General features: G+C 39.1%; 1 protein-coding gene across 5 annotated transcripts in view; it reads left to right on the top strand.

Annotated features, from left to right (window-relative positions):
- Window positions 1–204: 204 nt before the first annotated feature.
- The window catches only part of CCDC181 (coiled-coil domain containing 181), a 29,023-nt gene continuing 2,509 nt past the window's right edge, over window positions 205–26,718 (top strand). For 2 of the 5 annotated variants that reach the window (XM_058702119.1, XM_058702121.1), the window contains exons 1-5: window positions 205–352; window positions 5,462–5,601; window positions 8,373–9,320; window positions 20,960–21,106; window positions 26,375–26,529. In XM_058702119.1, coding sequence (XP_058558102.1) covers window positions 292–352; window positions 5,462–5,601; window positions 8,373–9,320; window positions 20,960–21,106; window positions 26,375–26,529 — 1,451 coding nt within the window. In that variant the 5' untranslated portion in view covers window positions 205–291. Of the gene's footprint in view, window positions 510–5,461; window positions 5,602–8,372; window positions 9,321–20,959; window positions 21,107–26,374; window positions 26,530–26,718 lie in introns of all 5 variants that reach the window. The other 3 variants (XM_058702120.1, XM_058702122.1, XM_058702123.1) reach the window with 3 other exon arrangements.

The raw sequence follows: 26,718 nt of genomic DNA, 5'->3' as shown, positions 1-26,718 counted from the left end.
AATAACACACAGACATGTACCTCCAGAAATCGCTCTAAAAATATCCGTATTTGGCGAGAGACAACTCCACGCGGGAAAAGTCACAGCCAAGAAAGCGATCCTTCGCCAACTCTGACTCGCGCCTTGGAAACCTGCGCGTGGAGCGTGCAGAGCTCGGTTGTCTCCTTGGAAACCGCAGCCCGGCAGGTCTCGGGCAGGCCCCGGGGAAGCGCGCCTGGAGGAGCAGGTGTTCTCAGGCTGCCGTCTGCGCCTGCGCTGGTCCACCGCGCCCTCGTAGTAAGAGAGGCCCGGATGGAGGACGCGGAGACGCGCCGTTGCTATGCCACCTGGGTCCTGGCCGCCTGGGGAGCAGGTGCCGGGGTCTCCCTTGCCTCACTGTCGATCAGAGCTTAGAAAGAGGAGGAGAGGAGAGCGCCCCGGCCATCTCTGTGACCCCAGCCGCTGCATCTCATACAGGCAGGAGGGGAACCAGAGGGAGAGAAGGGAAGGATGATGCGGAGATTTTTATGGTGGGAGATATTTATAGAGGGGACGGGGGTCAAACGTCTGGGAAGTCTGGGAGGAAAAGTGCTTAGAAAAAGGGAGCGAAGAGCCTTCCTGTGGGCTTCTGATGCGGGCGAGTCCCGGGTCCGGCGAGCCCGAGGGGGAAGTCTGGCAACACCTTGCCTGCTTGGCTTTGTATGAGGGACCCCCCCCCCCATTTTTGTCATTTTCTTACCCCTCTCAAAGTTCTCCTCCCCAGGAGAAAAAAAGTCATTCCTGAAATGGTAGCTTCCATGAAGAGGCTCGAGTATTCATTTAGTCGATGGTACCTGGGGACCCTGGATACAAATTAAACTTAGCACCTGTTTGTAAAATACTATTTAATTGTCATAGTTGGTGACAGAGCATGAATTTAAGAATTTTAAAATTCAGTTGAGAAGGAGACAGCAGGGAGAATGGGCCAGGTGGTCTCATGGTGTTCTTAGGGGTTAGCTTTTGCTTAAGTACTTATTTTGTATTAAAACGGGTTGTCTTTGACGTTCTTTCGATGCTCTTCGATTTTAAACAAGCATGTGTTTAACAGGCTATGAGATAAGGCTGGGGTCAATGAATTAAACTATTTTCGAAGGTCTGAATCCTGAAAGAAAGTTGTCAAAAGCGTAGACATATAGACTTAGCTTAGACTCACACTAAAGGATCTGCAGTCACATACCCACAGGGGATTTAGCAGACACCCAGGAGGAAGGAATTAATTTCTGTCTCTTATTACAGTTAACCTATTAAGAGGGTGGTTCTTACTCAAGCCACACAGAGATTTTTACTGCTGATAAACATTGAAATTTAAATGTGTGAAACTACAAGGAGTAAGTGTGAGGGATTCAGTTTGGGTAAAATGTGTTTTTGTTCCAGTATGTTGACTGTGTAGCATATGGCCAGTACCCTGGGGATGATGATTAAAACAACTGAAGGGGATTGGATATCCTGTGACGCATTTGAAAAAGGCTTAAGGGACTTGGTAACAAGAATTTATGATTTACGTTCTTTGTTTACTTGGCAACCAGCCATGAGGTTTTTGAAGAGACAGGAAAAGAACGGCGGTACAAATTTAATGCACCTTCATTTTCTTCTTAGAGTCTTTTCAAACTGTGGCTTTTTCTCTTTTCAATTCTTGCATAATAGTACGATTTAATAACACCTAGTATGTTTGAGTTTTTCATTTTATTTTTATCGATTATGCTGATCCTATCTGTTAGTTTTAAATTTGAGCTTTCACATGGGTGAAATTTGTTGTAAATAATAAAGCACAGCTACCAAAGTCCTCAGGCGACTATTTGTTTACAAATTCAGAGCTATGTTTATTACACAATTAAAGGAGAGCACTGGAGAGTTCCATAGAAATTTTATTCTAACAATTAGTTATGTAACCTAAACATCTTAATAAATAAATTCCAAGATCCCTGGTCTGAAAAGAAAGCGGATTATCCTAAGGCACTTGTGACTGTGAAAGATGGTATTGTTTCTATAAGTATTTTGGATCACAGTGAGTTTTAGTGTGTTCTAATCATCCATGGCACCCTTACTTTCAATTAGTAGATAGTTAGGCATAACAGTTGAGGTGAGTTAGCCTGTCTTGCGGCCAGCCAGTGGTAGATAAACTCACTCCAAAGCATTGGTTTGGTTTCCCTGGGTTACCTCAAAATATTATTGCTCTCAACCTTTGCTTTACAAATTACTGAAACCTTACTTCGAGTTCTTTAAGTAAGTCCGTTCTGTATTCTTAGTTTAAAAGAAATAACTATCTAGAAGGAATTGTAATCCAACTAATACATTGGAAATAGTTGTAATTACCCAGTTGAATAATTAGATTGAATGATTTGCATTCATGTACCTAAAACTAACTTTGTCTTGAGAAGGGGAAGGGTACCAATCAATACCAAACACTATGCTAAGGCAGGTGGACATTGAACTGAAACAGACCAGAAGTTTTTTTTTTTTTTTTTAACGTTTATTTATTTATTTATTTAAAAAAAATTTTTTTTTAAACGTTTATTTATTTTTGAGACAGGGAGAGACAGAGCATGAACAGGGGAGGGTCAGAGAGAGGGAGACACAGAATCCGAAGTAGGCTCCAGGCTCCGAGCTGTCAGCACAGAGCCCGACGCGGGGCTCGAACTCACGAACCGCGAGATCATGACCTGAGCCGAAGTCGGGGGCTTCACCGACTGAGCCACCCAGGCGCCCCCAGACCAGAAGTTTTTAAATCTTGGATTTAAAAGGCCCCGATCACTTGTTTTCGATTAAGTTTATCATGATACTGTGCATTTCCTTTTAAATTCTCGTGCTTTTCATGAGTTGGCAGTTATTTGCTAATTTGCAGCTTATAAAAAGTTTAAAATAAATCTTAGGGGTCCCCCAGCTCAACGGTTTTTGCTAAAGCTCCTTGTCATTGACAGGGAATGAAGCACTTCTAATAGGCTGCTCACTTCACTTCAGGACAAGTTTGCAATGTAAATTCTGTTTTAAATTGCCGAAATATATCCCTGTTTCCAGCCCTTGACACTAGTTTCACTGTTTGAAGTTAGTTAGGAGGAAGTCCAGTCTTCCTCCAGCTGGCAGCCATTTGGATAATGTAAAGTGCATGTCATGACTTTTGTGTTTTCTTTTCTTTAGGATAATATTCCTAAGGCATTCCTCAGGGTCTGGTTTTCAGGCATTACTCTCATAGCCTCCCTTCTTCCCTTCTCTTTTATCCGTCTTCCTCCTGGTTTGCTAGCCTCTGAATGTGTTCCAGCTTGTCTTTTGTCCTTTACAGTGCAGCCCAGGAAACTGGATAGGGTGCTTCACGCTTCTGTGTGTCTCACCCATAGTCTCAGGCTTGCAGTTGATGTATATTTTGGGTGTCCCCATCATCCTTTTAACTCACTGGAACCTACTGTTAAGTAAAACCTATTAAAATGTTTTTCACACACAGTATTGAAAAGCCTCACCTCTTCACTTAGCTAGTGCTTGTGCAACTAGTGGGAAGGTGTTCTCCCACATGCTTTTTTGGGCAAACGTTGGAAGGAAAATCATGTATATCTCATCTCCCTTTAGTAAAATTGGCACCAGGTTAGGTGATCGAGTCAAAGGTTCACGGATAGTAAAGTGAAGTCGTGGCCGAAACGAAGCTTGTGGGTAGTTTATTGATTCAGACAAAATCTCTCTCATTTTAGATCCTAAAGAAATATGTTCTTGACATTGGTACTTTCTGCCTCCAGAAAGGGTTTTAGGCAACTTAGTCTTGCTGCAGGCATAAGAGATGGCTCATAGGTATAGAAACAGGTATACAAACAGGGTCCCAGGTGTTTGGGACCCTGAAGATGAGATTTCTATAGTTCTTTTGAAACTGGACCTAAAATTCTAGTACATTTAGAGAGCATTGCTCTTTCTGTTTTTGTTTAATAGTGGAAAATGTGCAGATGATTGTTATATATTTCTACATTTATGACAATTAGATCTACATGAACAGTTTTCCCTCAACCCTGTTTTTTGAACAGATAATCGGACATCACACTGACCCCTTCTCCCTCCTTCCAGATTCTTCTTCAGGAACACATTATGTTCCGGTCACCCTGGACAATTTCATGCACTTCCATGTTTGTTTTCTCTTTCTTGTGCTGTTCTCTTTGTCTGAAATAACTAATAACCTCTTGTACTCAGTATTCAAAGCCCATCTCAGCTTTCCTTGGTATTTCCAATTTTAGACTGAGTTCATTGCTTTTTTATTCCACCTTCCATAATTCTTTACTTTTTAATTTCTGTTTTTATCTACATTTAAAATTTCTGGGTTTTGTTTGTGTTCTTTACCATACCGGAAACACCTCAGGGGCATAGGTCTGTTTTATAATCTTCATGGGAATGTATATAGGAATATTGTAGGTGTTCAACAAAGTTTCATCAAAACTGTACATATATACACATATATATGGTATGTTCACATGCATATACAGACACATAGGTGAAGATTCATTTGCTGCTTTTGTTTGAAAAATTATAGACAAAACTATATAGCAGGGCTAGGAACTGACCTCAATTTGTAGATAACTTTAGCTTTGTTCTCTTAAAAATGACTGAATTTATACACCATTTTCATAAACATTAACTTTCACCTGACCTATTTATTTATCACTGTTACCGGATAGTATTAGACATCACATTTGTTTTTGCTTTTTTTTTTTTTTTAATGAAAAATATATTTCATAGAGTTTAAAACAGTTTGACTTCTGTGGAAATTAACATTTACTGTAGTTGAAAATCAAATGTTACTTAACTGAAAGCTCTCAGATCACAAATTATAACCATGCCCTATAAACTAGTAGAAGGATTAAAAAATTGAGGATAGGAAGTGATATTCAGGTTTCCTCCACATTTGAAAGTTTGCTTTAGGCTTCTCTTTGACAAAAGACCCACATTTGTACCTGTTTTTGTTCACTGAATGAAATCTGAAGAGGATTTTTGCTTTTATGAAACTGTAATTGCTTCTTTGCTTTATGCCATGTTGGCTTTCCTTGGAATACTCTGCTTTCAGAGAGCTGAGGAAACCTGTATTTGTTTTCATTTGAACATTAGACAACATTAATGAGTATGACTTAAAAGCTGAGTCATCTGCTCTGACCTGGGCAAGGAGTTTTAATGATTGGCAGGGGATGTGGAAAATCCTTCTTTAAGCCTCAGATAGTCTTCTTATCCCCCTTTTTTTAGGCTCCTTGTAAATGAGGGTTTCAGGAATTGCGTGGAGGGGGGTGGTTTTTAGAGTGGTACATCTAGAAAATGTCTGGCCATTGAAGGCCTCTCTTTCAGGGTATACAGATATATGTTTATTCTGAACGTTCCATGCTTTGTGTTTCTATGTGTTGGTTAGTCTATTACATTAATCTCCATACTCCACTCTTCCCCTAAAGTGTTCATAACATATACCTTATCTTTTTAAATCTTACAGCATTATTCTATAACAAACAGAAAATGGATGAAAATAAAGATATGGACTCAAAAGAAAGTGGAGAATATGAAGATGACTTTGAAAAGGACCTGGAATGGTTAATTAATGAAAAAGAAAAAGGTGGTACCAGCATAATAGAGGTATATATAAATTGCCAAAAGCATTCATAATAATTACATTAACAAAGTGCTTTGCAATTCTTTTAGAGTTTTGCATATACTATGTCATCTAAACCTCCCCAAATTCCTTTGATATATATATAGAACAAGTATCATTATTTCTACCTTAGAGATGAGAAAATTGAGACATTAAGAGTTTATATGTTGTATCCTAAGGTGAGAGATGAGAGAACAGGGATTAAGTTAGCACTGAATAAAGTTGAAATTGTAATTAAAAATAGGAGTGCCTGGGTGGCTCAGTCTATTGAGCTTCTGACTTCGGCTCAGGTCATGGTCTCAAAGTTTGTGAGTTCGAGCCCCACATCTGGCTCTGTGCTGACACCTCAGAGCCTGGAGCCTGCTAAAGATTCTGTGTCCCTCTCTCTCTGCCCCTCCCTCACTCATGCTCTGTCTCTCTCAAAAATAAGTAAACATTTAAAAAACTTAAATTATAATTAAAAATTATAATTTATATAATATAAATAAATATGATTTATTGCATCAAAAATAAAAACAAGTACAATTAATTTCTACTTTATATAAACTTGGATAAAATCATGGGGTTATACTTTTAATATAAATGAAAATAAAGCAAATCCTCAAAAAACATGGTCTTTTGGCTAACATTTGAAACCTTAAGACTGAATTAGCCCTTCAGGGGAATGTATATAGAGGAAAAGCGTAGAGAGTCAAAACTGAGCCATAGGAATACCTGTAGGAAAAAGTGGACCCATTAAACATGATCATACAGGTAGAAGGGAAATCCAGGAAAATGAACCCGTTCCTGGATCATGGATATATATATATATATATATATATATATACGCACACATACATACATATATATATATAGCGTGTATGTGTATCTATATGTAATTTGTGTGTGGGTACATGTTTATATTCATATATGTATATATTCATATGTATATACGTATGAAATTAACGTCAATAAATAGGTAATGAAGAAAAGATGTAAGACTGCTATAAGAGTAGGTGACTTTAGAGGGACAACGACCTAAGTAATTGTGACAGAAGTCAGATTTAAGGTTAAGGGAAAGAATATGAGAAAAAGAAGACGGGCAGTTTTACATCACAAACTTCTCTTAGTTACATTTTGCTTTCTTATGCAATGGAGAGGACAAATGGGATAATATTTGAAAAAGGCAACAGAGTGAAAAGTAAAGGTTTTTCTGAGATGGCCTTTAAGTGGGAGTTCGATGCATCTTTAACAGAAAAATAGTAAGATTGAGTAGAGGCAGAGATACCCCAGAGTGGTCAGTTTGAACCAAAGTCTCATGACTGGAGGGGTGTGAGATCCAAAGCACAGAGTGCTAGAATTAGAGAAGTGATGATGATGCTTCATTGTTTCATTTCTTACTTCCTTCAGAAAATATTAATAATCACCTTCCATGTATCCGAGGCTATTGTGGGTGCTGGGGAAATGGCAGCTTCAAAACAAAGGGCTCTCATCCATCTTACTCATTTTTGTGGGTGATTATAATCACTTCCTCCTCTGAGGCTGGCAGGAAAAATGGATGACAGAGATAGAGACTGGGATGAGGGCTGGGGGGTGTGAAAAGTGGCAGTTTTATTGCACTAAATTTTTTGGTTACTTTGGCTTCTTTTGCAGTGGGTTTTAAAAAATGAAAACCAAAGAATAATTAGGAAACAGATACTGTCGGAATGAACTAGAAAATCAACTACGGCTTAAAAAAACCAATTACAATGCAGAAATCTTAGTTTACTTGTTTGTTAGACATTTTAATGGGCCAGGTTTATTTGCTTATCAGACATCTGGCAACGCTGTGCAGGTTAGGAAGAGATGGCTATCAGAAAAGATGACCTTTAAGCATGTAAAAGCGGAAGGGGATTTTACGAGGTTGAAGAGAGCAGCAAGTAGTAATTCCCATAGAATTGTTTCAGGAGGGAGAGAATTGTCTGAGAAAAAGAAAAAAAATATCGTAGGGGAAAAGTGTTTCTGTTTGGTTGGTGAATATGCATGTATGTGGAAAAGATGTTAGGTAAGAAGCCTTTAATTAGAAACAGGTGTAGAGCAGGGGTTTGTGATGTGATAATATTGATCTATGGTTCATGTGGAATTACGCTTTTTTAATATAAAACTGAATTTATGAGGGTGTTTAGCATAGACTGTTGGAGCCTCAGAGGATAGTTGAGGAAGGAAAATGTCATCCGTAGATAAAAATTGACTGGAATTTGGATATAGATTCTGCAGAAAATGGCAGCAATGATAATCTGAAAAGATTGTAAGAAGCTCAGAGTGATTAGAACTCGACTAAAGGCTGATATTATAATGGTCCTGGGGAGAAAGATAGTTTTTTGAAGAATAGAAATATTATAAGGAGAAAACACTTAACAAAATTTTCTTGTGAAAATTTAAAGTGAGGAAGATTTTATAGAGGAACCATAGTAACATAATAATGTACTGTTTGTAGTTACCCTTTCATTAATTAGCATAACAATTTTGAAAATATTAACATAGCCCCTAGCAACATCAAATTCAGATTTAGCATTAAATTTTTCCTAAAGTGCTATTGTCACATGTATTTCCCTTGGGATGCTTATAAATATGAGTTCAAATATTATGAGCACAGTGTAAATAAGAAGCATGTAAATTTTCCCATTCATAAAATATATTGCATGATTATGAAACTTCATTTTGGATTATCTACATATAAATGGACAAAGAGTCTCAATTTTTACTGAAAAAGAGAACCTTATATATATTTTTTTAGATGGCTTGTGGGAATGAAGAGAATATTAACCAAGAATTAAAAGACAATGAAACAGAAACAGAACACACTGAACAGAGTTCTGATCCTGACAAATCTTTGAAGGATGAAGTTTCACCAAGAAGAAATGACTTCATTTCTGTACCAAGTATTCAACCTTTGGATCCTGTATCCGATTCAGATAGTGAAAACTCTTTCCAGGAATCCAAAGTAGAAAGCCAGAGAGCCCTGGAGGAGGAAGAGGATGAGGAAGTAAGGAGATATATTATGGAAAAAATTATACAAGCCAACAAGATTCTACAGAATCAAGAACCTGTGAATGATAAAAGGGAACGGAAGCTTAAGTTCAAAGACAAATTAGTTGATCTGGAAGTTCCTCCACTGGAAGACGCTGATACTTACAAAAATTATCTTGAAAATGAAAGTAGTATGTCTGGAAAACTCTCACAGTTATGTATTTCCAAGGAATTTGGACAAGAAAATGTGCTCGTGTCACTAACTGATGGAAATGGTGACGAGAACAAGGATAGGAAAATTCTAGTCGAGAGAGATGGAAAGTTTGAACTTCTGAATTTACAAGACATTGAGAGTCAGGGGGTTTTGCCCCCCATTAATACTAATAGTACAGAAAACGAGCCTCACCAGTTGTCATCCAGATCTTCCAACTCAAATGTCAATGGTGTCAAGAAAGAAGAGCCGATAGCAAAGATTCATGCTGTTGCTCATTCATCAACAGAAGAGCCACTGGCTTATATCCCTCAGCCACCAGCCAACCCCAAGACTCGTCCAAGTTCTGCTGCCAACTCAGATCGAAGTAAGGGGAATGGGAAACCTAATCACAGGACACAGTCTGCAAATACACCTCCAGTGACCTCAACATATTGTCTTTCCTCTCGACAGAAAGAACTGCAAAAACGGCTAGAACAAAAGAGAGAAAAGCTAAAGAGAGAGGTGAGAACATAAGCGGGCATCATATTGAAAGCGGGATGTATTTTCATGTTTTATAAATGTAGTGGTACTTGAAATAGTTCCTCAAAGTATTGGGTAGATTTGCTTGCTTGTTTTGCTTTTCTATTGTTAGATTAAGTGGTTAAATATTAAGAATGCAGATTATGGGGTAAACACCATGATTATCTTGGTCCTTTCTTGGAGGGATCACAGGGCCTAGTAATGAATGACTTGTGTTAGAGACAGAGGTCTCAGTGATGACATCATCTGATCCTTTCATTTTAAAGATGAGGCTCAGAGAAGTGACTGCTGAAAGTAATTTTGATGTGAGCAGGTGAAAATCAGGTGTCCTGTGGAAAAACGAAGGCACAAATTTGTTGGGGTTTAGGAGGCAGCAGGTAGATTTGGATTATAATTCTCTGACCTATGTGTGTATGTGTATTCACATATTCTTCCATGCCTATATTTCCTTGATTTCAGAGATTTTAGTGTTAGATGAATAGAGCCTAATAACCTTAACAAAGTATTTCCAAAATGCCATATGGAATCCAAGATGACGATGACGATGATGGTGATGATGATGGTGGTTTTGTGCTGTTGATTAAGAAGAGGCTGTGAAGTAACCAAAGCATTTATTTGGGGTCTTAGGGATTGCAATCCGGGAGGCAGAGTGTCGACCTAAATCAAAAGTGTGCTCTGAATAGTGAGCTAGTGAGCTGGGAGTGCAGGCCTATAAAGGCAAAAAGCACAAGGTTACATAGCTTGTTTTGAAAGAATTATTATTGGTGATGGCAGAGTTTAAGCTGACTAGCTAATACACATAGGCTGTTTAGCCAACAGGTTACAATTTCCATCCAAAGTACAAGAATGTGTCTCAGCAGGTTGGTCAGGGTTGCAGTTGACAAGTTGCAATTGACAAAAGTCGAAAGATCATGGTGGGCTGAGAATTGAAACAGGAGACTTGAAATAGGAGACAATGCATAGGCCCCACTTCCTCAATGTTCTTTCAACTCTATTTTCAGTGACTGTCTTAGCAATGCTCACTTCGTTTTGAATCTTCCTTCACATTTCCCCCTTCTGATCAAGATCTTTCTGACAGGAAAACATCAGTGACAGATTTTTGTGATCATGTAGTCCTATTTCATTATTGGAGTGGTTGGCAACCTGCAACTTGCTCTGGGCCCCTCATGTCCCTTGGAGGGTGGAATCTCAAAGTGGTTGTTACTTGATGTGTTCTATAAGCATGCGAGGTGAGAGTTTTCCAGCCACATCTGAGTAACAAGGAGGTTTGAGGAAATAAGACCTAGAAGTCAATTAGGTTCTCCTTTCTTTCAGTCAAAGGGTACATCTGGTGAATGGTTTTGAGTCTTTGAACAAAGATTATCTGAGTTCTGACAGGATTTGAAACATTGGCTGTGAAAAGCATTGATAGTGGGATAATAATGAGTATAGAACAAATTAAAACAGTGATAAGATAACTTGTAGCCCAGGTCCCAATTCTGATCAGGAGTCAGCTAAAAATATCTGAGACTCTGAAATCTAACCAACCAGAGGTTTTAGAGGATGGGATTCCCCTTAGAGATTTAGCAAGCTTAAAAATCTTAGCAGTTTCGAATTCCAAGCGACGGGAAGTACTTTCCCACGTACAGCAAGAAGTGTTAGTGATGGCAGACTCTACCGTGGGTCCCAAGTAAATAACCTAATGCTATGCTATTATTGAGGACAACATGAGATACAGTATCCAAAGACTTGCCCTGGCTCTAATAGCTCAGGCAGTGAACCTGGCAATTCTGCTGATGGTTCAAGAAAGATTTCCAATCATGTACTCATTCCAAGCCAGCAACTGAAGATCCTCCCAAATTGGGCCCCTTCACTAAAGTTCTTCTCTCCTGGGAGACCACAGCCTTGGGAACGCCCCCACCTGTTATCTTTTTATTCGGAGGGGTTGTCATCTGGATAATTATCTGCTTTCAGTTTTTTTTTTTAGCGGGGAGACTCCTTTTAGTTCTATGATTAGTTCCTGTATGGTTATCCTTTAGTAATTAACTTAAGGACAGAAGAAAGGGAAGTTAGATATCCCAGGTGGCATTGCTTTGCCATTCTCCAGCTGTCTAGGCAAGCAGATGCCCAAGATTCTCCCCTGTAAGTGCAGACGAAAATGTGTCCTGTAGGGGTGCAAAGCATCTCTGCTTAGAACTGGTTATGGACTCATTTACCGGTTCAGAGGGCATGATAGGAGAAAACCAGGGATCTGTTTTATTTGAGCAGATGGAGGGAGGGTGGCTGTGTGTTTCACATCTTAGCTGAAAGAATCTTTTGTAAGAGGGGGGTCTTGCAGCTACGAGTGTCTGTTGGGGAACACTTGTTACTTGTGCCTTGGCATGTCTGCAAGAGCCAAATATAGGAGGCACTTTAGTGCTAAAGTGCCTGCTACAAGGATTGTTCCAAATATTTCATGGCCATGAGGCATTAGGAAGAGTCTCTTGTGAGATATACAGGCCTGGTCATGACTCTTGGGAAAGCTGTCTGTCTACCTCAGGTGCCATCTGCTTCTCACCCAGATTGTTGATTTTGAGTGGGTCTGGATATTTTTAGTTGGAGATCTCTTGTGGGTGGGGATGTCCAGTCATGAGAGGATGCCTTTTTTTTTTTTTTTTTTTTTTTTTTAAATAAGAACTGTGAATCCATGGGTCAACACCTTTAAGTTTAGCAGCCTGGGGGTTAGTTAACAAATGCTTGATGTGGCCCTTCCCAGTGAGGTTGGAGGGCATCCTTGTGTGGGTGACATTTCCAGGAAGCAAATGTCCAGGTGGGAGATCATGATGTTGAAGATGTTTGTCACCCAGAAGTGTGCTGCGAAAAGATTGCTGTATGAGCTCGGTATTAGTTTCAAGTACCTTGATAAGATCTTTGCAATAGATTAGTGGATTTCCTTTCAGTAGTAGGCCATCCTCATAGGTGTTCTGGTAATGATTTCAAAGGGAGATAATTAGTGTTTACCAAATAGAGTGGATCTGAGGTTAAATAATTTGAAGGGGAGGGCTTTAGACCAAAGCAGACCGAAAGACTCAGTAAGATTTGCCAGTTGGGGGGTCTTAATTATTCCATTTGTTTGTTCTACAGTGACAGAGTATTGGGGATGATATGCGCAACAAAAATGTTGTAATATTGGCCAGATGTGGCAAATGGCCTATGATATTTGTTTTGTGAAATAGCTCCCTCAGTCACTGTGAGGTTCCGAGGGTATGCCTCAGTTTGGACTTATTTTCTCCAATAATATTTACCATGGAACTGAGGCCATAGTTCCATGACTAGGAAAGGCTCTTGCACAGTGAGAAAACATGCAAGCCATTACTAGAACATATTTGTGTCCTTGAGATGGTGGCAGCTAGATAAAATTCAACTGCCATATTTCAAAGGGCCCAGAGGGTAAGAGATGTCTCTGTCATCAGAAGGTAAGGGTTTAGAAGGCAGGATTTAGAGAATGATAGTTTGAAATGATGACATCTGGGGGAGACCGCAAGAGGGTTTCATAAAAGGTTAATCTACTGGAGGACAGATGCTAAGTATAATGGGTATCATTCTCATTATAATGGCATTTGCAGTGGGGGTTGCTTATTTTTATGACATACATTTTATTTTTTATTTTTTTATTTTTTTAAAGTTTATGTTGAGAGAGGTGGGAGAGGGAGAGGCAGAGAGAGAGGGAGAGAGAGAATCATAAGCAGGTAGGTGAAGCCTGACACGGGGCTCAATCTTAAGAACCATGACATGATGACCTGAGCCGAAATCAAGAGTCAGATGCTTGGGGCGCCTGGGTGGCTCGGTCGGTTAAGCATCTGACTTCGGCTCAGGTCATGATCTCACGGTCCGTGAGTTCGAGCCCCGCGTCGGGCTCTGTGCTGACTGCTCAGAGCCTGGAGCCTGTTTCAGATTCTGTGTCTCCCTCTCTCTCTGCCCCTCCCCTGTTCACGCTCTGTCTCTCACTGTCTCAAAAATAAACATTAAAAAAAAAAAAATTAAAAAAAAAAAAAAAGAGTTAGATGCTTAATTGACTTAGCTGCCCAGGTGCCCCTATGACATACATTTTATTTTTTATTTATTTAAAAAATTTTTTAATGTTTATTTATTTTTGAGAGATAGAGCACAAGCAGGGGAGGGGCAGAGAGAGAGAGAGAAGGAGACACAGAATCTGAAGCAGGCTCCAGGCTCTGAACTGTCAGCACAGAACCTGACACAGGGCTCGAACTCACAAACTGTGAGACGCTTAACCTACTGAGCTCCCCAGGCGCCCCTGTCATACATTTTAAAATGATGACTGATAACATTGTATCAGGAAATAGATTTCTAGGGATTTCACACAGTATTTGGAACACTGTACAGATGTTACATAAAGAAAGTTTAATATTATTTCTTATTTGACAATGCTTCCCATGTGATTTAACATATCAAGGGGCGCCTGGGTGGCGCAGTCGGTTAAGCGTCCGACTTCAGCCAGGTCACGATCTCGCGGTCCGGTCCGTGAGTTCGAGCCCTGCGTCAGGCTCTGGGCTGATGGCTCAGAGCCTGGAGCCTGTTTCCGATTCTGTGTCTCCCTCTCTCTCTGCCCCTCCCCCGTTCATGCTCTGTCTCTCTCTGTCCCAAAAATAAAAATAAAAAACAAAAAACGTTGAAAAAAAAAAGACTTCATTTAGAAGTTGATTTGGGGGAGTTTGTAAAAAACATCAAAATGTTTGGACACTTGACCCAATAGGATAACAGAAAATTATAAAACAATACTTCATTATCCATTTACCTAAATTATCAGGGACAAATACAGAAGATTACAGTCAGCTACAAAATCCTTAGCTGGTCTTAACAGAGAAGAAGACTCAGCTTTCCCAAGTCATCAAAGACGTGATAAAGACAAAACATAGACTCTGTTTCCTAGGCAGATTACATTAAAAGTAAAGAAACTTTGGGTACAATCTCTTATGAAGGGCAGGCCAACAATCCGAGAAAATTTTGTCCTTTCAACAGAGAAAACCAAAATTTTGCACTAGTGTACTTTGGATATCAAAACTGAAGTTTAAATACATTAATTTTAACCTTGGCCAGCTTGATTACACATGAAATTCCTTTTCCAAGACTTCTTTCCTATGAACCTTCTACAACTTTCTGTGTCTATTTTAGTTTGTCTCTTTTTCTTTCTCTTTCTGAAATAATCAGATTTATGACAAAATCACTTTCATTTCCCTCAACAAAATTCATTTCTTCCCCATACCTTCTTTTACCAAAAACACACACTCTACTTTTCCTCTCTTACTTTCCATATACAGTCATTTTCTTACATCCTTGTTGAATTTTAGTAGTTTTACTTTCAAAAATACTAAATAGAATTTTTAACTCTTAGAATCTTAATTCCTAGTGAAAACTAAGAAACCATTGTGGACTGGCACATTTATAAATATGTTTCATCATTTCATAATTTTTATAAGTCACTTTTTTTTAAGTTTATTTATTTTGAGAGAGAGAGAGAGAGAGAGAGAGAGAACGAGGGAGGGACAGAAAGAGAATCCCAAGCAGGCTCCACACTGCCAGCACGGGGCCCGACAAGGAGCTCGAACTCCCAAACCCTGAGATCATGACCTGAGCTGAAATCAAGAGTCAGACACGTAACCAACTGAGCCACCGAGGCGCCCCTCATCATTCCATAGTTTCTAGAAGTATAATCCCTCTCCTAGTCATTTAAATTTTTTTTGCATAGGTTTGTTTATTAAATAGACCTAAATATTATATATTTTTGTCTTTCTGTAAAAAAAATTTAAAAGCCAAAACTAAATAAACTTAGGTTTAGCAATCAATATTTCAGTATGTTGTGCTATATATTTTGAAATGATTTAGGTGGTTAATGAACATTTGTTATCTAGTTTAATTCAGCATAAACTTTGTTCTCCTTTAAATTTACTTAGATTGCTTGCTTTTAGTAATTATACTTGGATTAAAACACTAAACAGCTAATCATCATCTTAAGCTAGTTCTTTTCTTGACAGATTTTGAAACAGAAATAGCATGAGCTTTTATGATTAGTAAACCCAGGTAGAAAAAGTTGTGTATCTCCATTGCCTCATTGTGATGCTGATAACCCTGAAAACATTCCTGTTTTTACTAAACCAGCAAACATAAACTTGCATTTTTTGCTTTTATTTTCTTACTAAAGTTTTTATTCAAATTCCAATTACCATACAGTGTAATATTAGTTTCAGGTATACAGTGTAGAGATTTAACACTTGCATAAAACATTCAGTGCTCATCACAAGTCTACTCCTCAGTCTCCCATCACCTGTGTCACCCAGTTCTCCACTCACCTCCCCTCTGGTAACCAGCAATTTGTTCTTCATTAAACTAGCATTTATTTATCAAGGATTGTCTCAGATCATGTGAACTTGAGGAAGATTTGGGTTAGTGGTTTTTGTATTTCTGGGAATTTTTTGACTACTTAATTTATGGAAGCACTTCATTGTTTTTAATCCAATTAAATGGACCTTTTTCATAAATTAACTTTGACAGTGCCATCAGAGCTAGAAAATGTCACATCACTGTCACATACATATGTAGACATATGTAACATATAGGTAGCTATAGACAGAAACCTTATGGTTTCATTTTAAAATGTACACTGTGATTCAGGCATGATTCAAGCTCTTCTCAAAAGAATAGCGGATCCGAATTGTGTTTCTGGCAGATGAACTAACTTACGTTAGGTTAACTAACTAACCTAATGTAAGTTAGGTAACCCAAGTTACCTGCTAAGTTAATCTGAGTTAACTGCTCAGATGACCAAAGTTTTTTACTAAGGATTTTTATTTGTGTGCTGTGAAGATCCTTATAGAGCTGTCCCCGGAATTCTGGCAAGAAAATTGGAATGAGGAAGTGGAGGAGGGTACACAGATGGGACAGAGGGAAGGAGGAAGATGGCCCCAGAGGCAGGTCCTTGGTGCAAGAGGGCTGTTGCACGCCCAGAGGCAAAGCAGGAGGAAGGGAAGGAGACGGTGCCTGAGACAGAGAGGACGGGTCTTTTTAAAGTTGTCTGTTTGCTTCAGTTAGTTTAGAAATGGCATTTTGTAAAGATGAGATTTTTAAAATCCTGACTATGTTTGAAACCCCCCAGGTACCAACTGAAATAGGCATCCCATTTGGTTGTCTTTATAAGCCTTTTCCAATTGTGCACGCAAGTAAACTAGCTGTAGGACATCCAAAGTGTCCATTTTGACCAATGAAGTTTTAAATCCTCTTGGGTAATTTGATCCAATGGGGCAAAAATTCACAGCAAGAAAGACCATATTCCTTAACATAAATACTGCAGGAGTTACAATAGGGGGCTGAATATTAGAAGCTCCTTAGAAGAATTATTTCCCAGGGCGCCTGGGTGGCTCACTCGGTTGGGTAGCCGACTACGGCTCAGGTCGTGATCTCGCGGTCTGTGAGTTCGAGCCCCGCGTCGGGCTCTGTGCTGACAGCTCAGAGCCTGAAGCCTACTTCGGATTCTGTGCCTCCCTCTCTTTCTGCCCCTTCCCTGCTTGGTCTCTGTCTCTCTCTCTCTCAAAAATAATAAACATTAAAAAAAATTAAAAAAAAATTATTTCCCATAATTGAGTACTTACCAAGAACCTGAAACCCAAATATTCCATTCAGAATGAGTGAAGATGGAATCCTCCCCTCAAAAATGAGTGAGGACAGGAGCAAGCAACAGAGGACATCCAATTAAAGGCCTGAACCTTGACCAAGATGGGAGGTTCAGGACCAAGAGGATTTATCACTGTGACTTGAAGCCACCAAGGGTATGTAGGAGTGCAATGGACTCTTGGTACCTGACTCAAATCCGCGGCAACACTGGAGACAGAGGTCAGGTACTTGAGATCCTACCAACTATGCCCAGTAATGTTGATGAAGAAGAGGCTGTGAAGCAACCAGAGCGTTTATTTGGAGTTTTTGGGATTGCAATCTGGGAAACACAGGTCAACCAACATTGACAGTGCTTTGAATTATGAGTGGGGAGTGCAGGCTTATAAAGACAAAACCCACAAGGTCATGTAACTTGTTTTGAAAGAACTATGATTGGTGGGGGCAGAGTTTAAACTATCTAATACAAAATTGACTATTTAGCTAACAGGTGTTACATTATCTCTATTTCAGTTCAAAGTAGAAGGAGGAGTTCTGGGTGCAATTGGCAAGAGTCAGAAGTTCCCGTTGTTCTGAGAACTGAGAACTGCAGGGAGAGACCTGCACTGATCCTGCTTCCTCAAGCCCTTTCCACTCCATTCTGAGTGACTCTCTTAGCAATGCTTACTTCATTTGGGATCTTTTTTTCATAGCTCTTGAATAAAACTGTGTTTTATTAATGAAAACTCCAGGTAGTAAAACTGGTGAATTTTCTCTAAATGACTTAAATCAGTGCCCCAGTTCTCTGTTTTACTGGATACCTGATGATATTAAGCTGAACCAGAAAATATCTGACCGTAAAGGCCAAACTTCAGCAGGATCACAGGTAAATAGAATTTTACAATTAGAAGAATCCCTAAAGAGCCTTTTACAGATAAGAAATCTATAGTCTAGAAGTTTAATTAACTTTACCAAAATCATTCAACTTGTTTAGAGCAAAATAGGAGTCAGAATCTATTTTCTTGGTGTCTATTGAGAAATGGTATAGGAATTATGTAGGAAATTATCAAGGAAATTTCTGGTGTTTCAATAAGGAGCCCATATTAGCAGAAAAAGGTGAAAAACAAAGTTAGTAAGGGTTTATAACCTATAGAATGCTCAGGCAGGAATCTGAAAAAATGCATACTAAATAAAGTTTAGCTTGCTTGGCCACTAATATCTGAACTGTCACTCGCAGACTTAGTTTGCTTGGTTTATAGCAGTACTTAAAAGGATCTGCTAACGCCAAACTTGATGACCATACAAAATAACATTTGAGAATGAACTATAATAATGTTTGCTGTACACACAAATGTGTAAGTGCATTTGTATATTTCTATAAATGTTATATGAGAGGTTTTTATAGAATTTCAGTGTCTTTTCACTACTGGACTGAGTAATCTTGAACTGGTGTGACTCAGAAATAGTTTCGTTTTTATTTTGATCCTCTTGGTGCTGAGATGCACTTTTCTCACGCAGGATCCTCAGAACTAAATTTCCCTTGGTTTACGCACTTGCTCAAGGCATGGTCTTTATTACTTATATGCTTGCTCAAGACTGTATGGAAATGCTAAGGCTTTTTCATATTTTTTAGTTGGTTTCAGGGGAAGGCTTTCCTTGTTTATACCCAACAAAATATTTGCTGAGTTGAGCTGCTATACTGTATCTGTTCTATGTGCATCATTCCATTGTTTTCTTTGGCAACTGCATTATCTGTACTTCGGCTGATATCTTCTGTGTAATATCTAAAAGCTCCTCCAGAAAGATAATCATCTTACCATACTGTCTGTATTGATGCAAGACATCATCAACTGAGAAAAGAGGCAGAACTGAAACAAAACAAAAGCACTTATTATTTCAGGTCTCAGAATTGCAATTTGGGGAGTAGAGATTTGGGCAGCAACCCAAATTATGTCCACTAGGGCACAAAAGTCAAGCGTTTTTAGAGGCAAAAAAAGAATGCTTCTTTACGTTATTTACAAAGAATTTTGTTTGGCGTTGACAGCAGAAAACTAATCTTGGCTACGCATAATTGGTGGCTAAGGCTATTGCTGAGAAAAAGTCTGTTACTGTAGCAGGTTGTGGGTACTGGTAGAATCCTTGTTATATTGGTAGTTTGGCCCAATTCAAAAGTTTATGATTATACCCAGTGAGGACTTGCATAAGGCCCACATCCTAATGGCCCCTGACTCCATTTTAAAATTCCTTGACATAAGGTGAATCCATTTTATTTCACCTTTCACATTACCCAAGGTCCTTCTTGTAAAAAGAAACTTACAAATAAATGTAAATTTTAATCTGTGATAAATTCACCTTTTATATAAGCATTTTTTAGAGCTTAGAAAATAGTATATAGGTATTTCAAAATAGAAAACTTTAGTCTTTATTCACATATATGCAAATATGTTTATTAAATTTTTTTTTTAATGTTTGAGAGAAAGAGACACACACAGAATGCAGGGGAGGGGTGTGGGGAGGGGATGTTAGGGGCAGAGAGAGAGGGAGACACAGAATCTGAAGCAGGCTCCAGGCTCTGAGCTGTCAACACAGAGCCGAACGTGGGTCTTGAACTCATGAACCGTGAGATCATGACCTGAAGCCAAAGTCGGATGCTCAACTGACAGAGCCACCCTATGTACGTATTTTTAAAAGGCGAGTATCACCAGGATTCTGTCACAAAATTATACACACCTTTCCAGTATATCGGTATTTTAAAAGACATTCTGTGCTGTCTATTGGATAGGATATTTTCTTTCCTTCTTACATTTTGTTCAATCAAAAGGAATTAGAAAGACTTGCTATATTGTTAAAATGTAAAGAAAGAACTCTGAATTCCACCATTTGAAGAAAATTAAAGCATACATTATATAATTCAGTTCATTTAAGTGATAAAATTTTAGTATTGGGAGAGACTTGAGAGCTCATTAATTTCACTCCATCTTGTAGAGGAGAATGCAGAGTTAAGTGGTTTGACCAAATCGACAGTACGATCGCAGCCTGCTTGCTACTCAGATCTCCTAACTTTTAGCTCAGTACAATTTTCACTGTGATATGTTCCTGACATGCTCCGCTTTGCTCCTAGTCACTATTTTATAGCTCTACACAACTGGTTTAAGTACCCCTCCTCCAGTTTAAGAAACTTCCTTTTCTAACATTCATTGAATAATTCATATAAAAAATTCATTTTGTTCCTGTAGTTAACTGTCTAAATATCGTTCTGATAACAAAAAATGTTACTTTGTGAATATATATTAGTTGAAAAATATTTTTAAACAGTGCAATAAACAATTTCAAACACATATGAAGGTACGGTTAATCTCTGTGTCCCCATCACCCAGATTTGAAAGTCATTGAGATTTTGGCATATTTGCTTCATCTCCTTTGTTTCTTGGCTGATGTATGTTTAAATCAAGTCCTAGGTAGAGCATTATTGCTCACTTGTACATTTTAATATATATTTCTAAATGACGATGTTAGCCTTCTCTTTCATGACCACAATGTCATTTATCACAATTAACAAATTTAACAATAATGTAAAAATGTTTCAAACATTTATGATGCTCCTGTAGACACCATATAGTGCTTCTAGAGTGTGGTGGCCTTTTTTTTTTTTTCTTTGGCAAAGCTACAATTTGAGGGGTTTAATTCCAAAAGTAAACCAGGAAATGAAGGAGAGATTCAAGGAATTTCTGAACAGCATGCATACATATATTGTACATCTATGTAATTGTAGAATTTATCTCTCCAATTTCATTTATCTGATAAACCTTAATTTTATTCCCAAGCAAATTAGAGTCCCTATTTTTTTTTTTTTTTTTTTTGAGAAGCCCAATTTTCCGATGGAAAGTTTTAGGAGCAGAGAATGCTAATTTCAGATCTCGAAATATATCTCCCTACTCTGATAACTCATATACAATTTTATTAGTTTTTCATGAATGTCTTTTGATAACTCTTTCCACCAGGAAGAACAACGAAAAATAGAAGAAGAAAAAGAAAAGAAAAAAGAGAATGACATGGTATTTAAAGCATGGTTGCAAAAGAAAAGAGAGCAGGTCATAGAAATGAGGAGAATTCAGCGAGCAAAGCAAATCGAAGACATGAATAGCAGAGTAAGTAAATCTTCTCTATGAAATGTAAGTTGGTACATATATGAAAGCTGAATTACAGCAAGAAATGAGAATATCAGAATAAGAACCTATGGAAAAAGTAGGAAAAGTGGGCCAAGAGCAACCCTTGCAAAAGATGCAACATACAGATGACTTTACAATTAAATTCTAAGAAGCCTGTGAAAATCGAATGAGTCCTATTTTATTCAGACTTTTATAGCACAGGAAATGGAAAACTACCAATATGTTTTTTCAGGATATTATAACTTTGCTATTCAAATAGGACAAAGATAGCATACACATGCATACGCACATGCACACACACACACACACACACACACACACACAAACTCTACAGAATGGGTCTACTTAAGAACAGACATAATGGCGTGCCTGGGTGGCTCAGTCAGTTAAGCACCGGATTCTTGATTTCAGCTCGGGTATGATCTCACGGTTCATGGGATGGAGCCCCGTGTTCTCTCTCTGCCTCTCTCTTTGCCCTTCCCATGCTTGTGCTGTCTCTCAAAATAAATAAATAAACATATAAAAAACAATAGGGACGCCTGGGTGGCTCAATCGGTTGAGCGTCCGACTTTGGCTCAGGTCATGATCCTACCGTTTGTGAGTTCGAGCCCTGTGTCGGGCCCTGTGCTGACAGCTCATAGCCTGGAACTTGCTTCAGATTCTGTGTCTCCCTCTCTCTCTCTGCCCCATCCCCACTCATGCTCTGTCTCTCTCTATCTTAAAAATAAATAAAACATTAAAAATTAAAAAAAACCAATAGACATATAGACAGATGGAGAAAAGACGAATACCGTTTGATTTCACACATAATGTAGAATCTGAAAAACAAAACAAATGAGCGAACAAAAGGAGTCAGACCTACAAATACAGAGAACAAAATGGTGGTTGCCAGCGCCGGGAGGTGAGGGTAGGGGGATGGGCAAAATGGGTGAAGGGGAATGGGAAGTACAGGCTTCCTGTTACGGAATGAATAAGTCATGGCAAGAAAAGGGTCGGCGTGAGGAATCCAGTACAGGATATTGTAATAGTGTTGTGTGGTAACGGATGGCAGCTACACTTGTGGTGAGCCTAGAGAGGGTGAGTCATTATGTTATCCACCCGAAAGTAATGTGACATTATCGTGTGTCAACTATACTCAAAAAAAATTTTTTTTAAAAGAATAGATACATCTAAATCTTACATGAAAGCTAACAAATTAAAGACACCAAATTATGTAGTTTTTAAAAATTGGAAACATTACAGGAAACCAAAGACAAAGCAAAAAACCGTCCCTACCCCTACCAATTTTTCTAAAAAGCATAGAAATAAAAAACTGAAAATTCAGTCCTGTGCCCTCCCCTGACTCATCTCCTAGTGCTACGCACTTTTAGAGTGTGTGCAAGTCTTCCAAGTCTTATTTATATTTACAGTCTCACAAATCAAAATTTTATGATACACTTTGCTTTTTTTTCCATTTAACTCTTCAGAGACTATTTCTAGGTCATTACATTTAGATATTTCTTTTCAAGTAGCTGAATAGTGTTCTGTTCAGAGATAATTTATTAAATCCTCAATTGTGGGTATTCAGCTTGGCTCTGATATTGTTCTATTCACTAACAGTGCTGTAGTGAACATGTTCGTTCTGTAGGAGAGTTTCTGAAGAGTGGAATCTATGACTCACTGGGTGTCCAGAGTGAAATTTCTAGTTAAATGTGCAAAAATTAACCTCCCGAAAAGTTGTATCAATTGATAGTCCCTCCAACGGTGTGTAAGAGCGAATGTTTACCACATCCTGACTAACACTTTATGTGGTTTATCTTCTTAATTTTTCTTCATGAGTACATATGACCATGTGTATATTCTGTGAATTTTCTGTTTATAGTCTTGACTGAATTATTATAACTGAATGAAGGGGGCAAGAGCAGATGTGGGGAGAGCAACTGAAAAGCAGATGTAGTTGTAGATGAGGGAGAAAGGATAGTGACTCGGGCTAGAATTGTAACAGGAGAGGGGGAGAGAGGGAGGGGGAGAAAGGGAGGGAGAGAGATGTGAGTCATTTAAGATGTTCTGAAATACTGACTGGAGGAATTTTGTAATGAATTAGATATGTGTGTGAGGGAGAATGAGGTTTAAAGAGAATATACCAATTTTCTCTTCTGAGGAGCTCGGTGGATGATGGTGCCACTCACTGGAGCAGTAGAGAGTAACACACTGGTGGAGGAAACGGCTATTTCAGTTTTTCACTTGTTGGGTTTGAGGTACCTACGAAACATCCGGGTGAAGCTGTTGAAACGTGACTGGAGAGATGTATTTTATGGTTAGCATGGAGAATGAGAAGATCAGTGATTTCAAAGACTCATGGCCGCCCTCCATCCCCAGTTTGTGGGGATGTGGCTGTGGCTGTAGGACTGGGTGTCAAGGGCCCTGGAGAAAGGCCTAGAAGATGAGAAAATGAGAACTCTGTGAGGCTGGATGTTGAATGACCAGAGGTCGTGAAATTAAGGGAGCCAAATGGTGTAAATGTCAGAGGAGTGTGGCTTTACTTAGAAGAGTAGAGGCACAGAGTTCTGAAGAGTATGAAGGGGTGTGTCCTAACTTCTGCACCTGACCTGTGAAGTACTTGAAGTTTGGCAGGAAATGCGGAGTCTATTTGGGAGAGGAAAACTGCGTCTTGGGGGAGAGTCCGGATTTGGGTAACACGGGAGGTTTAAGTGCAGGGCCCTCTCGGTATCTTGTGAGAATGGACATGTTTAGGAGTTTTTATATCTTCGAATGGGAATCACGAGGGAGAAAGTAGGGAAGTTTTTGAGGGAAGCGGGGAATTCAGGCTTGGGAGGGGAGAGGCACAGCACGTTGCTGTAACGTTGGAAAGTGTTGCAGACAAGAGGAGCGTGCGTTTCAGTGACCAAGAGCAACACAGCTGTGAGTGCACTGCCTGCAGTTTCCCAGGGGATGGTGGACCCTCAGGCTTCGTGGCACTCAGCCCAACATAATATTTTTATAGGGTATTTATAAAAATAAATGTACGCTTCAGTGTTCTATTGTGTCCTACTTGGGGATAATAGAAACTTCGAACTGGGGGTGCCTGGGTGGCTCAGTCAGTTAAGCGTCCAAATTCAAAGTGACAAAATTCACAAAAGTTCTTGAGAATACGATTCATTTATGATATGGTTTCTCATTAAAGTTAATCTTTGAGACTTCAAATCAAGAAAAAAAAATTCCGAAGGGAAATACATAACCATGATGCCTTTTAACATGAACATTTTTTGAAATAAATTACGTTCAGCCATGGTTCATGTTTTTAAAGAATACAATTCAGAGCTTCTTTTTAAAAGAAAATATTTATTTGTTTATTTATTTATGTATTTGGAGAGAGAAAGAGAGAGAGGGAGAGCAAGCATGAGTGGGGGAGGGGCAGAGAGAGGGAGAGAGAATCCCCAGAGTAGATTGTGTCCGTTATGCTTAGAAACCTCCAGTGGCTTCTCGTCTCAAAATAAAACCTGCCTAGTGTTCCTGCCGTCGCCTACCATAGCCTTCTTTCACTTCGTCTCCTACTACCTCTTTCCAGCCACTTTGCCGTAGCTTCACTTTCACTTCTTTGCTGGTTATTGAGCACACCAAACACAGTCTCTTCTCAGATCGTTCGCTCTTACTGTTACCACTGCTTGAAATACCCTTCCTCCAGACAGCCAATAACTTACCCCCTCTCTTTCTGTCTACATACCATCTTTCTCCTCACCTCCCCCATACTGCTCTCTCTCCTCACCATACTTCTCTTTTGAATCTGACCTATCAATCGATCGATCCTGTTTTCATCTTCCTCATCTAGAGTAACACCGCCCAGTACAACTTTCTGTGATGATGGAAATGCTGTTTGTGGCGTCCAGTAAAGTAGCCACTGGCCACAACATGGCTATTAAGCGCTTGAAATGTAGCTAATGTGAGTGAAGTACTGAATTTTAAATTTTATTTAAGTAGCTGCGTGTGATGAGGACCACCGTGTCGTGCAGTCACAGGATACGGAAGAGGGGCAACCTTGGTTTTTCCACCGATGCAGCCCCGTACCAGTGTGCCTGTATATACTGTATGTGGTAGACAGCTGTAAGTGCTGAAGGAATAAATGAACAGAGATACCAGTAAATCCTGGTCACCTCTGAATCCTTGACTCTCTTGATCTCGAATTCCAGCATGAACCCTTTTTAGTCATCTCCAGCCCTTCCCAGGCTTCTAGGTGTTCAGCGATGATCCTTAGGTCCATGGGTCCTCTTCACAAACTTCAGCATTGCAAATCAAAGATCCTAGGTTACATAAATTATGTAAATTAAAATGGAACACACTTGGCAATGGGAGTGATAGATAAAGGAAAATGCAAGATGAAAGAAGTGTATGCTCTGTATCATAGAGCTCGTGTTTGGGGAAAGTATTAAGTGAATACATAAAGGAAAGGTCCTTTGCGTTTCAGCCAGGCATCCATAGGATGAGACGTGCTTTCCCCTCACGCCACATCTGTCCCTTTGCTTTCTTTATTCTCTCACAGAGGAGCTCTTTCAACTGTGAAAATTCCCTGAAGATAGGATCCATCGTGAAGTTTGAGGAACTGTACATACAATAAGCTACTCCCACTGGCTTTTACTTACGACAAAATCCTCACGGCTGTTATCCTGATGAGAAAATTCTTATGGTTGCAAGTCCTTATGGCCGCCCTCCATAAGAGTAGTTACAGTTTGGAGATGAGCTTGGTAGTTAGATGCTCTTAAACATTAAAAACAAAGACAGAATTTAAAAGAAAGGATGAATAACAGAAGTGTCAGATCATTAGTTTTCCAACTGCATTCCAGGGAGCTCCTTCAGGAATTGCTACAAAGACCTCAACTCCACTCATATTGCCTATCCCAATCTTTCTTCAACCCTGTTTTATTTTTTGTGCCAGTGTGAAAAATTACTTTACTTGTCAAAGGGCTCTCATCATTGAAAAGTTTGCAAATCACTGCATTTAAACCTTCTTCGTTTATTGCTTACCTCAATAAGACTTTTGAAAGGCGCTGGATGGCATTGAATACAGTGTTGGGTTTTCTGACGGGGGGCAGTCAGTGGTGCGAGTCAAAGGCGATATATTTTGTTTGGATGCTAGGAGTGCAGGTAGCGAGGTTGGCATTATTAAGAAAAATTGATGAGTGGAACACATATTCTTGTAGGGTCCTGTAGTCAGCGCCTCAGAAAGCTGTTTTGGTGTATTGAAAATTAAATAAAGCTTGTTTTTGTAACCAGCAGGAAAACAGAGATCCACAACAAGCTTTTCGATTATGGCTTAAAAAAAAGCACGAAGAGCAGCTGAGAGAAAGAAAGACAGAAGAACTACGAAAGCAGGAGGAATGTTTATTCTTCCTTAAAGGGACCGAAGGCCGCGAAAGGGCCTTTAAACAGTAAGTCACAGGCAGGGCATGTTTCCCCTTTTCTCACAGTCATTGTAGAGAGTTATATCGTCAAGAAAGCTTGGAAAAAAAATACCACAAAATATTTTGTTGCTTATATTACATATCTATTCAGTTTTAAGTCCACACTTCTAAAACCTGAGAAAACTCTTTAGCTCCATACTATGCATTGTATCTATA

Source organism: Neofelis nebulosa, chromosome 15 (genome assembly GCF_028018385.1).
Source record: "Neofelis nebulosa isolate mNeoNeb1 chromosome 15, mNeoNeb1.pri, whole genome shotgun sequence".
In the NCBI taxonomy this organism is placed as follows: domain Eukaryota; kingdom Metazoa; phylum Chordata; class Mammalia; order Carnivora; family Felidae; genus Neofelis; species Neofelis nebulosa.
Note: the sequence above shows the minus strand (reverse complement) of the source record. Positions and strands in the feature narration are given on the sequence as shown.